Genomic DNA, 17,371 nt, shown 5'->3' with positions numbered 1-17,371 from the left:
TAAATGACGTCTTCTTGATTAGTTTAGACGTGTTTCATGATATGGGTTATGTTGTATATATAACAACACATATCATAAATTACTATTAATTGAGAGTCATGCTTCAAGTATAATAACAAAAACTGTGACAATAGAGCAAGAGTTATCTGAGAGAGAAACTTCAAATTGTGATATCTGTTCATAGTGGATTTTATCTTGGATGTAGATTGAAGTTCGATATTGCTTCTATTGAATCTTATTATTTTTGTGCGATTCTTTCTTGTTCTTCTTTGTATATCTTCTACCTGTTTTGTTTGTGATTTCTCTCTATTATCGAATTATCGTTTTTGTGGTAGATACTTCTACAGTTAATTTGATTTTAGGTATTACACAAAATGTTTGTAAGTTGCAGCATGCAATATATGTCGTTGGTTGGTTTAGATGTATTCAAGTAGTCATATACTTTTATTTGAGAGTGAGTCACGAGACGATGGTAAAGTTTGTGTCTTCATGACCAGATGATTATGTGTCTAAATCTAGAAATAGTATTTTTACATATTAAAGTAAAAGATTACATGCAATGACTCTCTCCTATATCTTTACACCAGACTCTTGATTTTTTTTTAATAGGAATGATTGTTTATAAGTTATTCTGTCTATGCCATGCAGTCACTCATCTAAATTAGGATGTATAAGAAATCCCTTAGTTTTTTAGTTAATGGATTGCCCATGATTGCAACGTTTGTCCTGTTCCACTTTTAAGCATGAATGCTAAAAACATGTCTTAGTGCTGGGAGGAGAGGCATACAGTAGGTAGGATCTGTAAATAGCTGGTAATAGGAGAATAATATTTCAACCCTGGAAATTAAAATGATATATTCAGTGTTAACAATGGAACTTACAAAGACTCAAAGAAGGGAGACTTAGAGTGACCCTGAAACTGTCATTGTCTCTTCAAAACCTGTAGTTTTACACAACCTGGATACAAAAACATAAACTGAAAATATAGGGCTTTGTTTGGTTTGTGAAAAGATTATTGTTTTCATGTTCAGTTTCATAAATATTTACAAAAATGATACCTTATTTCCACTTTATTTAGATTTCAAAATTTTGTACAAGAGCTGGTTGCCATACAAAATTTTGAAAGCAAGGATACAAATGGAGAGAAGGTAACATCTGAGTAATTATTTGCATAAACAAAAATGAAAACAAAAAGGTTTTCTCAAACCAAACAAACCGTTAGCTGAAACGAAAACAATGGCTAGTTATAAGAGACTCGGGTAAAAGGGCTTCTCTAACCGAAGCCAGCCACTTTTTCTTCCGAGAGCAACTATAGCTCAAGTTAATTTGACTAGTTGATCCCTTCTTTCTCTTATTTATATATGCTGTTATCGTAGCCTTTGTTGGTTGTTCATCGCAAATTATACTTTATAGCTACCAGGCATATCATTCTCTTCGTATTTCCCTTCCAGCTGTATACTCTTGAACCACTTTGCACATACAATATAAACGATCAAGTCTATTGATGTCAAGGCAGCTAAGAGGAAGTAAAACCTATCTAGGTGACCTCTGTTTAAGTTTCCAGGGATCCACCCTGGCATGTGATCCTCGGTGGAGATCTTCATAACGATACTAACAATTAAGCTACTTACATAGTTCCCAAGAGAGATGGACGTCATGCAAAGGGCACTTCCAAAGCTTTTTAAACCATCTGGTGTTTGAGCATTGAAGAACTCTAGCTGGCCTACATACATAAAAACTTCAGAAGCTCCGATAAGTGCATATTGAGGAATTTGCCAAAAGATGCTTAGAGAGCTTGTCCCACTGCAGTGGGGGCATCCTGATTTTGCATATTTAAGCCTGTAGCATTCAACTATTCCAGCTGAAACCATTGCCATTACAGCTATAACAAGCCCAACTCCCATTCTCTGAAGCTCAGTAAGACCCTTGGCACTTGTCTTTTTAAGTCGTCCCACTAGTGGATCAATCACTCTACGGTAGAAGAAAATGAAGATAGCTACGCTGAGGATGTCAAAGCTAGACATGCTTGCAGGTGGTATTCTAAAATGGGAAATTGTAGTTTTCATGGCAGCTCCTTGTTCTACAAAAAGAGAAGCCATTTGTGTGAAAACTACTGAGTAGATTATGGTGCAGAGCCAAATTGGAAGAAGTCTTAGTATACACTTCACTTCTTCAACTTGAGTTATAGGACAGAGACGCCAGGGGTTATAAAGGCCTCTTTTTTGGTCTTCTAGATCTCTGGTAGATATAAATGCTGCTCTGTCGAGAAACCTGCAAAGCAGATGACAAATGTCAAATTGATCAAATTTTTATAGCTTGGTAGAAGAAGAATGACACCAATTATTCAGAAAGTGTTTGGTGTTTATTTTTAAGTTGTGCCATGGTCTAAGCAAAATGATTAATTGATGACATCAATACAGTAAAAGCATTCCATGCAGCATCTGGTCTATAAGCAAAAGGTATTAACATGAATTATATTCAGAAGTATTTAAATATATGTGGTTTCATCTGGAAATAGCTTCTAATACTTACTTGAATCCGTCGGTGTGAAGAATCTTTCGGTTGCCATTAGTGGGAGATTCATTTTCATCCATGACATATAGATCCTCTTCATTTGATGTCGTATGAGCTCCCCATTTCCTTAATGCAGCAACAAGGACTTGGCCGAACCTTGAAAGAGGATTGCCACTGGGTTTGAAGTGTCTATATCTTGGGGTCCCAAGAAGAAATAAAACAAGGGCAGCAAAAGCAGAACCCGCAGACGCCCAGAACCCAAGCGCCCACAATCCTTCATCTTCAAAGTATCCTAGAATTGTGTTTGAGAAGAGTGAACCAAGGTTCAAAGCCAAGTAGAAGTAGCTAAAGAAGGCAACCTTTGAATAACCCTCCTTTGAGTGCTCCTCGTCAAACTGGTCAGCTCCAAATGTGGCAATATTTGGCTGATACCCTCCATTCCCCAAAGCAATGAGATAGATCGAGAGGTAGAACATCCCCATCTCCAAGCTTGAATGTTTCCCACATGAAATAGTTTCATTTCCACAACCTTTCGGCCTAATCAAGGAGAGGTACGATGAGAGGGACAAGGACACCAAGCCCTGTTATTTCAAACCAGAATATTAGTTAATTACCCGAGGAATGCATTATCTTGAAATTAAAGAGGGAGAATAAGGAAATGAAATGAAATCAAGAGGATATTACTTACTATCACAAAAATGACCTGAAAGACGGCACAAGTTTTGTATCTTCCCCAGTAAGAGTCACTTAGGAAGGCACCCACAAGAGAGAAGATGTATACTGTGCCAGTCCACTTGCTAACACTGTTTGCAGCATCAGCATTGTTCTGCCCCATCACTCTTGTCAGGAATAACACTAGGTTCACTCCTACTCCAAAGAATGCTAAGGTTGCCAGACCTTGGTTCACTGATTGATACCATCAAGAAAATAAACAGTGTCAAAATAGTGTTCATTAGTATTGTAAATAGTGATATTTGAATACACACTCACATGCATCCTTGCTTAAGTAGACGAAAGATGTAAGTAGTTTGCGTTATCCCAGTAGTTCTATTAGTCTTTAATTACGTATTTTGCAGATAGACTTTCAAATTGTTTCAAATTCAGCTAAGAAACATGCAAATTTTATTCTCAGTTAATTGTTTAACACATCTATCTAACGTGGTATAAAGGTATGTGCGGAGGGGAGAAATATAGATGTGTTAACATGCATGGATAAATCAATCAGGGTTACCATAACTTGCAAAGAGTGTTGGATCATGTCACTTGACAATATACCGAAGACCGATTATAATAATAAGAATGACAGGTCCATAGTTCACTGTGAACGGTGCATTCCCACTAACAAGCATTATGAGCCACCAAAATAAATATGCACACATGATACTTAATAATATAATTTTAGGTATTCCAGGTTTTGCTTTTGGAAAGCACACGCTTTTAGTCATGTAATGGTAATGGTTTCACACACAGAAATAACACTTCGAATTTTCTGCTTTAAGTAAATCCTTTTTTTCTAGTATTGTTAATTAAATTATACAGTCTGGCATTAATTCTGTAATGAGAGAAGTGTATAAAAAAACTTGGCTACATCAAGTGTTTTGGTTTTGTGATTTTGCCATTTGTTTTCTAAAATTTTAATTTTAGAAGAAAAATATATTGTACTGATAAAATTTATTGAAGACTGATTGGTCGATCCTCTTCGAAAAAAATGTATTTCTGATTGCGACTCATATTTCACTAGTAGTAGGATGGTGACTTCTCTTTCTTGCATTCCACACACAAACAAAAATCTCAATTTGCATGATTGAAGAATCAGGAATTATCTAAAGCCAACCAAAACAAAAAATAATATTCATAAAAGGGTATATTCTGTATAGTTTAAAATTGAAATTATTTATTCATTATGAAGTATCTTTTCTGTTCTCAACTAAATATTTGTAAATTAATTAAAATTCGTTTTTGTTGGATTCCTTGCTATACCATCCCTATAAAAACAAAAAAGCAAAAGATATATTATCTCAGCATGTGTGTACTTTTGCATCTAAAAAACAATCACATAATTCTGTATATGTACATGCACGTTACTTATTTGCTCACTTCTCTGCACACACGAAAAAGTCTCAGAACTAACTTAACAATTCCAATATTACTTGGCTGCTTCTGACCTACCAATTTCCCCTTCACCTTTAATGGTGTGCTTATGTTATATTTGGAACAAACTTCTGAACAAGTCACCGAGCATTGATCAATTATTCTTCCCTCTTACTATTATACTATCTATATCAATCATCTAAAAAATAATTGCTAAAAAATCAATAAGTGAAGTATTGTTATCATAAAATATTTATATTGATAATATCAAATATTATACTTTCTACCTGCTGTACTATTAATTATCATTCAAGTGTAAATATCAAAATTAATTCAAAATACTTGAAAGGATATTAATTAAAATATAATGAGCAAAAATTAATTAAAAAAAAATATATAAACATACCAGCAAGTTCTCTTATAGGAAGTAATGTTGACACATCTTCTAACACTCTTTTTAATTCAGACCATTACGTGTTAAAATTATTAAAGTTATAAAAGTAAAAGAAGAACTTATTGAATGAGAAAGAGAACCTTATAGTGAGTAAAAAAGAAATAAATTAAAAAGTATGATGATAATATATTTGTCAATGAATTAAGTCTGTATATACCTAATGTATAATTAACATTGCTTACACACATTGGTTGGTTCATGGTCACACATCCATTGTTAAGGACACGTGGCAACGACCCACGTCATGCAAGATCCTAAAACTGGTAACGTGTCAGGAACGTATTCCCTTAAAATGCATGCTAATTTCTTCACTCTCCCTCTCCTTTTTCAATTATTGTGTTCTTTCATCAGTATTTAGAACCTCTCTCTCAGACAACTGGATCAAGAAAGAGTATCACTAATCCAACAAGATATATAGTGAGGTGGAGTAGAATTTTCAGCCAGGAATTTAAAACCTTTGATTTTTGTAAATTGAATGGAGCACGAGGTTCCTGCATTTAAGATGTGTCGTTTTCTACTGATGAAACTGATATAAGATGACGAAGAAAAGCCTTGTTTGTTTCTGAACCGTCCTAAAGCCAAATTCTAGAGTTCTTTCACTGATAAGCTATCTAAAATACACACATTTATTCATCAAATTTTATGCTAGCTGGACAAGGTTCTTCAAACTTCTACGGCTCCAACTTGTGCCACGAGTCACCCCTATCATCAGCTGCGACTACACTTCACGTATCTATCACAGATACTACACTTCACGTATCTTTCTCTCTCTCTCACACAATTCATGATGTTGTAATAAGCTCAAATCAATAACACTTTTGTTCATTCATAAGATTTAAATCATTTGATGCATTACAGAACCATGTAACAAAAAGAAAAAACCATGAAACGTAATGAAAAATGAATTGTCCTGATATATTTATACTTGGAACTTACAGAGCACTATGGTTCCAGCAACCCATCTCCCAGATTTGGCTCTGATTGCAGGACGACCATGCCAGTCAACACTTCCATCAAGAGTTAACTCTTCTGTGTCATCTTTAAACTTTACCTGCAGATTGATTTCAACATTTAAAAGAAATGACACATTTTCCATAGATATGTTTACAAAATCATGAAACGCACGGTAGAGAATGCATGCATGCAGTTAGCTGCATATCAAGGGAGTATATATAGAGAAAAAGAAGGGAAAAGGGTAAGCTGATATATAAGGAAGGATTTGAAGTTTGTTGAGTATGCATATGATTAAGTACATATATATATATATTTATATGTATATATATACATATATAGATACCTCTTTGGAGAGTTCTAAGCAGGCCATTGGTGATGTGAAAGTGATAAAGTTACAGAGAAAGTTGTGCTAAATTCTCAACCTGCTATGGAATGCAGGTGAGAGAGGTGAAGCAGAGCAAGGTGTTAATATGAGTGAAGGCTTTTAGAAGAAGAATGAAATTTTCAGATGATGCAGAGAGGTTCGGTGTATCCAATAAATAGGGGAAGCAAAGGTGGATTCAACGGTCCAGATTTCAGAGTACAGAAGTGGGGATATCCCACGTGTCATCGTCTATAACTTTATAAAAAAATATATAAAATACACTCACTTTATTTCATAAATTATATGAATACTTTATGTACAATAATTGTCACACTAATATATATATATATATATATATATATATATAACATTTTTTATTGAAAGAATTCGGGATGTGAGTTTTAAGATTTTACTGAGATAATATTTCAGACTACATAACTCAAAGAATCTAATAAATAATACTTACAAATTATTCATCAATGTATAAATGACTAGGAGGTTCTTATTGGATATGCATCAGTCTCTTATCATATGAAGCTGTTGGTTATAACTTTATAATAGTTTTTATTTTCTCTTTTCTCTAGTTGTTTGATGTAATAATACATGCACTCCAGACATCCACATATTATTTTCTTTTTAATTTTTTGCACTGAAATGATAAGAATAAATAATCAACAAACTCATTACTCTGTAATTGAACCTTTAAGAGAGAAAAAAGCTGATTTAATATCTTAGATGATGTAAAAAATATAAATTGATTTCTTAATCTTATGTTATAATATTACAAATTACTAATTAAATCTTATGACAGTCAAAACTCTTACATATTTAAACTAAGATAAAAAAAATTATTTTAAAAAAAAGAAATTTAGAATTTCTCATATTTTACTTACTTAATTAACCATTCAACTAATTGTTAATAAAGAGCATAATTGTTTAATTTTTTTTTCGAACGTTTAAGAAAATAAATATGTATTATAATATTAGGTGGTTATTTTTTGTTATAAGTAAAATTTGACTAAAATTAAAATAATTACACTTATACCAAATCAAAATCAAAATACAATGCATATATATGAAATGGCAGCTACCAATAAATGCAAAGAATTTCTTTTGGACTGAAATATACGGCAAGTCGATATCATATTTAGCACCCACATAATTTATTTTTTTATTTTTCTTTGATTTTTGTTATATCTTTATTTTCTCCTTTTTGCCTTCAAATGTATAGATATACTTTAAGTAATTCATTAGAATATTGGTATTTTTATTGCTGTTAAAATATTTATTAATAGCTAGTCTTTTACTAAAGTATTTCAGCCTCTAATAAACTGTTAAGTGGAAACTTATGAGTATTGGGTAATATATCAAAAAAATCTTGTTTTTAAAATGATAAATTACTCAATTGTTTTTATACTTTCAATTTTATAGTTCAAAAATCGTTTGATTTTTTTTTTTACTTTTCAACAAAGTAAAATAAATCCTTATTTATTGTGTTTGTTTTCCATTAAGAGAAAAACTCTAAAAATACATAAAAAGGGATTGAAACCTTTAACTTTGTTTAAAAATATCGGTATAGATATCATTTTATATCATATATATATATATATATATATATATATATATATATATATAATATATATATATATATATATTTCCATCTATTAAAATCAAATATAGAACATTATCCAGAACAAGATTATAAAATTCAACTATTAGTAACGTCTAACCTAATGAAAATAAACGCCAAATTTAAATAATTAATGAATGTTATGACCAAGCATTATTCCCTCGTGTGGTCAATTATTAGTAGTTATTGTTTGACGTTTAAGGTTCTTAATTGGCCCTGTTTATTTTAAGGTTAGACATGATTCATTACTTTTAGAATTTGATAGTGAACTAGGATAAGTTTTAGACTAATTTCAACCATATAATTAATTATATTAAAACAAACATTTTTATAAGAAGAATGTGATAATTAATTTTCTATTTGTAAAATAGAGGTTGGATGGGACGAAACTTTTCAATCAATCTGATCCTTCTCTGATTCAAATTGAATTGGATTAAAAAAATTATAAATTTTTTATAAGAATATATATATATATATATTCTTATAAAAAAACTAAAAGTAGTTAGCGTGACCTCAAATTTAGTTAAACCAGCTTTATTTCCATTCGATGTTAAATGGACTTAAATTCAATGTTAAATTGACTTTACTAAATCGATGCTAATATAGTTTATTTAAGTTAATATTGATTATGTTAGAATTAATATAATATGTTTTAAATATTTTATTTAAATTAGAGTAGATTAAATTAATATTAATTTATATATTACGAATCTATGTACTTTTATCACGAATAACAAAAATTATTTAAAGATGATAAATATCTTAATTCATAATTTTTTTCTCTCATTTTTTATATAAATCTCCTTATATTCATATTTTTGTCCACACTCATAAGTCTCATCCTCACATTCATTTCCTTCATTTATATTTGTCTTCTTCACTCACACTCATCCTTGTTCACATTCGTTTCTTTTATTTATATTTATATTTTTCATTTACGTTTATTTCCTTACATTCAAACTTATTTTCTCTATCTACATTCATCTCTTCATCCATACTTATTTCTTTATCTGCATTTTTCTTTTTACTTTTTTTGTTTATATTTTCTTTTGAAGATGGAGACATTATATAAGAAACTTGTTTTGAAAATATTATAATTAGCATGAGTCAAATTAATGCAACTTAAACTAATAATAAAAATAATTTTTATATATCCATCAGAGTGAGATTTCTAAAGTAATATAATTTTAGAAAGAATTAAATAGATTTAGATTGACATAAACTACTTTTGTTTGAATTATATTTTGAATATGTATCATTAATTCTTGATAACTTATCATTTGTATGTTTTCTATATAAATATAATTATAATTAATACATTATCAGACGACATCATATAGCTAAAGTGTCACAAATATATGGATTTTATAATATATGTAAAGAGAGATACTTTATTCCAATTTCCATATATTATAAATATAACTTTTGTATATAAATGTAAATAGTGAAGCATGAATTAAAAAGTCACATAAACTAATCATTTTGTGGACGAGTATGTTTAGTTGATAAAATACCATAATGGAATTTTATGGTTATAGTTTGAAGGAAAAAATAATAATAACCTAGAAGACAAACGTGTCATACATGGACAGTATTCACAGAGAAAAATACTCATTCACATGGAATTTAATTTGCACATGTTTGGTGGCAGCAGTGTCTTAAACTAATAACAAACATTACCCATGCATATTCACCCAATTAATTGTAATGTTAATAATTTTATATAAACACCAGCTTTTATGGACACAATCACTAAACAAAGAAAACCCTAGTTAATATACTTTTGTCATTTCTCAATTGTCATTTTAATATGTATATATTAAAATAGTTAATTATCGTACTACAACTTATATAATATAATAAGTTTACATTTTATTATTTTCCAGTAAAAAAGTTATTCTCAACAAAACTTTGTTAGCTATGAACTTTAAAACATTTGCTATAAAAGTTAACAGCTTTATTATGCATGACAAAATAATATTGTGAAAACCCTTTACAGTATTGTTATATTTAATTAAATTAAACTTGTAGTATTTTAGAATAGAGAAAAATATGATAAAGGTAGATTAGGATTTTCTAGTTTTTTCTTAAAAGATTCTCTTTACAAAGCATAAATGATATTAGATTACAATTTCAAAAAAATTTAACCATAAGCGCTTAACATTCAATAAAGAATTTAAAGAAATTCTTATAAGAAACATACTATATGATTCTAATAATTTTTTATAGTCTACCCTTTCAACATATTTCCTACTTACGTAAATAGCTATATATTTCTTTTCTTTCCAAAATTTCAAATCTATTCAAAAGATATTTATTAAAATATATTTCCTTTCATATTTTATTCTAGAATAATTATTTTTTCTTCTTCTCTATCTTGCACATTTATGAAAAGAAAATACTATCATTTTAAAATTCTTAGTTTGGTCATGAAAATATAGATTGTTTGAAATTGAACTTTTATCTTTCGTAGCTCTCCAATTAGATTTAGAACATAATTTTAAAATCTCATTCTTACAATGTATACATTCCTTTTACACTTTGATCAAACACCAATAGCAATATGAAATCAAGCTTTCAATAGCAAAATGATACCGCCATTTGTAGTTTTCACTTAGAAAATGGTGGTTTTGTCAAACTCTTTGAAATGCTTCTTGTCGTTGGGCAAATGATTTGTGAAATTGTTGCCTATTAACAATGAGTTACTAGAATTGTTGGTTGTAGCAAAAACATGTTACAATAAAGAATGGTTTCTTTTCTTGTTTCTTTGTAGTCATCTTTTTCTCCTCTGTTCTAGACTTGTAAAATTGTTCTAATGTCCTAAATTACCAAATCTTTTTGCATTTGATATTTGGCTTCCACTAACATTTTCTTTGATGATGATTTGTCTTTGGGCAATGTGGGCAAGAAAGAAAATTCTTTATTATTGCTTGTTGGAGTCTTTTAATTGTTTGCTCGTAACATTTGTTTTTTTTTTCTTTAAAAACTCTTGAACTTTATGCTTTTACGTGAAAAATATCTTGTATTATCTCTTCCTTATCTCATCATTCTTCTATGCCATTAAAGTATTTATCAATTCTTGGTTGTGACTCATCTAAAGTTGATATCTTCGATTCATATTTTATTGTACAATTTCATCTCAAAATTCTTACTAAGTTACACTTTGTTCACTGTACTTAGGTGTTTGTCAACATGACCTTGGATGGTTTACGTCTCTTTCATACTTTGCACCTTCAATTCTTTTATCAAGTTTAAAGTTTGCATGCCTCTAGTTTTTTCACCAACATGATGTTTTGATTCGAGATGCTCCCACATGACTTTTCGAGACTTTGAGTTCAATTTTTTGTAAATATTATTTTTAATACAGTAAGAAAAGACGATTTTTAAATTTATTCTCCTTGTCTGAGCTAAGATAAGATTTTTAAATAGCTCAAAAACATCAAAATCTTCTTCCAGTGCATATATAAAAAAAATCTAGTGCTTCAAGAGGAGTCATCTCAGTCCATAATTGATACTCTTCACTATAAAAAGTGAATACTTTCAGTATAAAAATTCAATGAAACGATTATGTGTGATATATCTCCATTTCTCTTAGATCTCTCAAGATAATAACTCTAAATACTAATTTCTACTATTTACTTATAAAATTGAGAAAAATATTAGAAATGTATAAATTTTTAATATTTTATTAAAACACTCCATAATAACATAGTTCATAAAACGTTACAACATTTTATAGACATGATGACCCTAATTGAAAACTTAATACTCAAAATGTAAACAATTCAAAGAAATCTCTACTAAATAGAAAACTAAACAAAACCTCTCATCAACAAATAAAAACTGTTATATGAATTTTGTGTATAATTAATTAGTCCACAATCTTTCAATTAATCTAGAGGTTAAATTGTGCCACAAGATTAAATTTCTTGTGCATTTTCAATCTTTTAGTGGAAAGGTTCATAAGTTCACCAACTCATTTTTTGCATTAAACTTTATTTTCACAGAAGGCAAAGAATCAGAGTCTATGCTCCCTTGTTCTCTAACAAAAACAAAAAAGATCTAGTCAGCTATATGAAATGAGATTTTGATTTTCCTAAACATCTAACCAACGTGCATAAAAAAACTAAAGGAAATTGTCATAATTTGTTTAAAGCTTTTTGCTGTTTTCTTGTTTTCCGTCTGTAAAACTAACTAATCCCTGCATCTCGCTATATCGTACTATTTCAGAAGACGGATGGTAATTATTCTGGAGAATAAACACAATCACGTTTCGTTTTTCGTTTTGCGATTTGCGATTTGCTTGTTATAGATTCAGTGTTCAATTATTATATGCGATACGATTCCATTAATATATGCTCATTTTTATTCCTCGACAAAAGCGAGGTTTACAATTGTAACATTCCAAGTGTTTTGTTTCCAAGCCAATGGGAAACTGTATATGCCAAATTCAATACAAATTTTGATTCATTATTATATAAACATATCAGACATTCTTGCCAGCTTCTGAATGCAGTATTAGTGTGATAGGGTCACATCTTATCAAACAGCAAAGCAACTTGTGAATTACGTGCATTATTTTATTATTTAAACATGTCATATATAATTTAACCATAGATAGGAAAAGTATATTCCATCAAACTCCTATTGCAATAATTCTTTTGCTTTAAAAACCATGATTCCCAGCCAATATAACCAAAACAAAAGAGTTTGAAAAGTTCTGTGTACCAAACATAGAGTTTCAAAAGCAAATAACTTCTCCAATTAATGCCAATTTGCATTTAAACAACCCTTTAGTAGTATCATTATCAGCCCAAATTGGCTTCTGTTGCCAAACTAAAAGCAGAAAATATTGATTGTAGTATTCATTTCATATTCTATAATGTGAATGAGATATATATAAGCTGTATATTGCAACGGAATTTCTAACCAGTGTGTCGATTTTTGTATTTAATAACAATAACTGATAACTGCACAACTACCTGTCCAATAGCTACCGTCACATAATCACAAAAACATTATAAGATCATTCAAAAGTAATTGCGAAATATAAGATATTATTACAATAATGTCTGTCGCTATAGAACTGAAAAGTTCGGGAGTGTTAGAGTTGAGTACAAATGTGCTTGTGTGTGTTATATATAAGCATAAGTTTATTAAGAAAATAATTAATTGCAAAACTTAATTAAGTAGTATGAAAAAATTAATCTTTATGTTATGCAGATTATATATAAAACAAATTTATTAGAAGGCATATGGACTGTAATATACAGCAGTTTATAGTTATTAAGTGTGATTTCAAAATAAATTTAAACAGATAATTTTTATTACTTGTGACATTTGCTGATAAAAACATTTATCAAATAAGTGGATACATAAAGAAAAATGAATACTAAATCAATTTAATCTAATTAATAATTTTGAGTTTGATTAATAATTATACACCAAAAGAGAACCCATGAAGTTTACCAATACGTAAATTAATGCATCAACTCAAAATATAATTACCAACCTAGTTAATTAGCATTTGAATAAAAATAAATATAAAAAAGTAGTGATAAATGGCTTTTTTCTTAACTTAAGCCAGGTTCCTTGTACCCTTTTCTTCATCCATCCCTAGGTTTGATTTGAGAATATAAATTAATTTATTTTTTTCAGTATCCAGACAAGAAGTACATTGATGACTCTCCTAGCTTAGAGAAAGCTCGCAAAAGTCCAAAAGAGAAGGAAAAAATATTGTTCCAACAGCTGTTTTCTGAGGAAAGAAAAATATGATGCATGCTGCAACTAGCATATTAGGTCAATATGCAGTATGTATCAGCATCATGTACAACAGTGATGATATAATCAACTTGAGTTATTGCTCCTCTTATGATCAATCTCCCCTACCCCAAAAACAAACGGAGAACAAGGGCGTGTCTTATTTGCCAACTTGCTCTTCAAATAATCTAATCACCTCAGTAAAATCCAATTCTAGCATAATTTTTGTTCAGACATTGCATTAATGCAAAATCCAACCTACTCACTAAGCTAAGAACATCATCACATGCCTTTAGTGTTGATTTTGTTATATATAAATATATATGTGTTGGTAAATGAATATTAATTTTTAGCTACTGCGTGCTAGACATGTTAGATTCATTTCTTTCCAAGGAAATCTCTTCCCACGTCTCATTCAAAGAGCATTTGTGCACAAGATGTCAAGTCTACAAAGTAAAAGAAGCTTTGAAACTGACGCACGCGACCAAACAATACTACAATCTCACCCTTTTGTCACAGGTGGAAAATGATATAGAAAGAAAGGGTTGATGATAAAGCAAATGACCATTGATTAATATCACATTTTTTTGTGTGGTGCAATCCACAAAGAACAGATTATAAGCCTAGTGCAAGAGTAACAAGTCAATTTTGTGTTAAAGACCCTTTAGTTGAATCCACTCTAGCCAGCTAGCTATTCTGTTCATTTTTTATTTTCAACATCTGCTTTTAAAAAACGATGCCGAAATGAAAGGTGAAGATTGTTGAAGTATAAGAAGAAGTTAGTACGATAAAATATTAATTCAGTCACTTTGGCTGTGAAATGGAATTGCTCGTATTGTGTCTGTATATGTAACTGACTTATCAACAGCAACTCCATAAAGCAGCACATTGTGGATTTTCTGACGCAATAGAGCACTACGTAGATGATTCATCCACAGCCCTGCAATAAAATCTGTCTTATCAGTGATTTTTTGCACCATAAATTTATTCTGTAAAGTCTAGAAAAACACTTGATGCCGTGTAGTTTTTCTACATAAATTATTCTAAAGTCTATTTCAACAGTCAGATCCCACCATTGCATTGCATTCATGAACATCAACATCGTGACCGAAGTTTTTATGATTTGGTGGAACAATGTCGAATGTATCATGAGGATTGGATGGGTGAGGAGACAGTGACCTGTTTTTAGTCCATGTTGACAGCCACACTTGTAAACTTTCATTGGTTGTCCTTCTGTGGGTTCTTCTGTTTCGCATTTGTCTCAAGTTCGGTCTTAACAGGACAAGTCAAATATTTTACTGTTGCTGTTTCAATCTTTCGATTCACTTATCACTCTTCTCGATATGCTATGTTGCTCATATTTCAAATACTGTTACCACACTGCTATATATACTCTCTCTTTTCTTCATATAGATTAATATATAGTGGAACAAATTTCATGAACTGTGCTTCATCTTATTACACTGCCATGAATTAATCTCCAACACGTGTTTATAGACTAACAGGGAATCATTGATTTGGGTGTTTTCTTTCATAATCATGATACTTAGGTTTCCTGAACAATATACACCCCTTTCCTATATTTGGCAACTGGGAATAAATCCTATTTTATTATTTCAATACTTTAAAAATATCCATGAATCTTGTCCTTTAATTTTTTGAAACGTCATTTGATATTTTAACCACAAAATTAATGACACAATAACAATAATCTAATACAAAGTTAAAGATTAAAAATCTACATTTATAATTATAGAGTAGCTAATGTTATTCACTACTGTTCTGGCTTAAAATCAAAATAATAAGTATAAATTTCTTTTATTCTGATAAAATATTAAATATATTTAATATTTTTCTACAAACATATATATAATTAATACTTAGAAATATTTATAACCATACTTATAGAAAAGTATGGTTAACATGTTATGAAATTAACAGTGATACATTGAATTGGTCTACAACACATATGTTGTTAATAATAGGAAATGATTTCGCAATTTGTGTTGGGAAGCATTAGTGTTTGCATCTTAATGGTAGATTTTGGTTGATTTGATCTCATGAACAAAGCCTATCTCAGTCTTTGAAATTGTAAACACCCGTTGTGACACTTTAATTAGTAGTACAGTACTAGAATGACAGGAAAAGATGAAGTGAAAATAATAAATATTTTTTAATCATTTTTCCATGAAAAAATAAGTTTTAAGAAAAAGTTAAGAAACTTTTGTATTATTTATAAAATAAGCAACAGAAACTTTATTTAATTAACCTTAATTTCTCTTTTGTTTATATATATGTTTTCATAGTTCCATCAAGCAGCCAATCAAACATCCATTATCATATTATATGTAAGCACTGACAATTAAACTAAATAAAACCAAATTTAAAACCCTCATTGGATGAGAATATTTAAGGATAAGAATTTAAAATGTTTTATAATAAAATATGATTTTTGATAAACTTTAAAAGGAATTTAAACGTTAAAAATTTATGGAAGTAATTTAAAATTACTTTGAATAGAATAATTTAAAATTTCGTATAACAAGTAAAAAATTTAAATTATCTTTCCAAAATATTTGTTTTTTTTTCTCTTTGTACACTTTTTTCAGTTCAGAGTATCATCAATTTGACAATAGTCTAAAATTTCTTGATCAACGTTAATGCAATTTTTAGACGGATGATAAAATTTGAATTATCAAGTGGAGTTCATCACTGGTGTTATTTTTTATAACGTGAACTAAAAAACTTTTAAAAACACATACAAATTATTTTTTACCAATGTCAATCGATATAATTTTTTAACTAATGAGTCTAAAAGTTACTAAAAATTACGTGACCGGTGTGATTAAAAAAAGATACTTTTATCAGTGTCAACAAATGGTTGAAAATAATTTTAAGATGTGAAAAGAGATACTCTTGTCAACATCAATTTAAAAAATCTAGATATCTTTTTATTGAAAAATAATCCAGATCAAAACATTTTCAACTTACATTTTTAATAATTAAATATCATTTGATATTAAAATATTTTTTATATTTGGTAAGAATTAAAATATTCTATTAAAAAATAAAAAAATTAAATAAATTTAAGTTATATTAAACAAAAAAAAAGTGATTTAAATTAAACTTAATATATTTAGAATTTTCAAAATATTATGAAAGTTTTCCCTGTGTACGTCCATTATCTTCTAAATTATCATTTTTAGTAATAAATTAAGTATGTATATTTATATAAGAATGTTAATACTTTTTATTAAATATATAAAAATATTTAAAAATAGTGAAATCAACTTGCACTACGTTACAAATGGGAAGATGAAAAATGTATCTTTCCATATTGCAAAAGGAAATATATTATTTTTTAATAAAAGTGAAACACGTGCTATATTTTACATTTTTTTTTTGTATTTATCTCTTGATAAAATATCGAATTAGTATATCAATATTTTCTGGTTTACATAATGAATCAATAATATTGCTGCATAAAATAAGAAAAACACATTGTTTTTCTCAAAAACATAAATGACATAGAAGTTTCTTAGTTAACAGTAAACATTAGACCTCTTATTGCTATTGCGTTGGCTAAAGTATATAAACATAAAGG

At 29.2% G+C, this 17,371-nt stretch overlaps 1 protein-coding gene across 1 annotated transcript; it reads right to left on the bottom strand.

The window, feature by feature from the left end:
- Positions 1 to 829: 829 nt before the first annotated feature.
- On the bottom strand, positions 830 to 6,508 carry LOC124836347 (protein NRT1/ PTR FAMILY 7.3-like). Its single transcript, XM_047311498.2, has 5 exons — positions 6,357 to 6,508; positions 5,996 to 6,110; positions 3,203 to 3,420; positions 2,533 to 3,095; positions 830 to 2,271 (listed from the first exon to the last, which is right to left on the bottom strand). Exons 1-5 carry the CDS (start codon positions 6,381 to 6,383, stop codon positions 1,401 to 1,403), a joined length of 1,794 nt encoding a protein of 597 aa, XP_047167454.1. The 5' UTR covers positions 6,384 to 6,508; the 3' UTR covers positions 830 to 1,400.
- Positions 6,509 to 17,371: the final 10,863 nt, after the last annotated feature.

This window comes from Vigna umbellata, chromosome 1 (assembly GCF_029865625.1).
Source record: "Vigna umbellata cultivar VRB3 chromosome 1, Vumbellata_1.0, whole genome shotgun sequence".
Taxonomy (NCBI): Eukaryota; Viridiplantae; Streptophyta; class Magnoliopsida; order Fabales; family Fabaceae; genus Vigna; species Vigna umbellata.
This window is presented reverse-complemented; position numbering and strand designations above follow the sequence as displayed.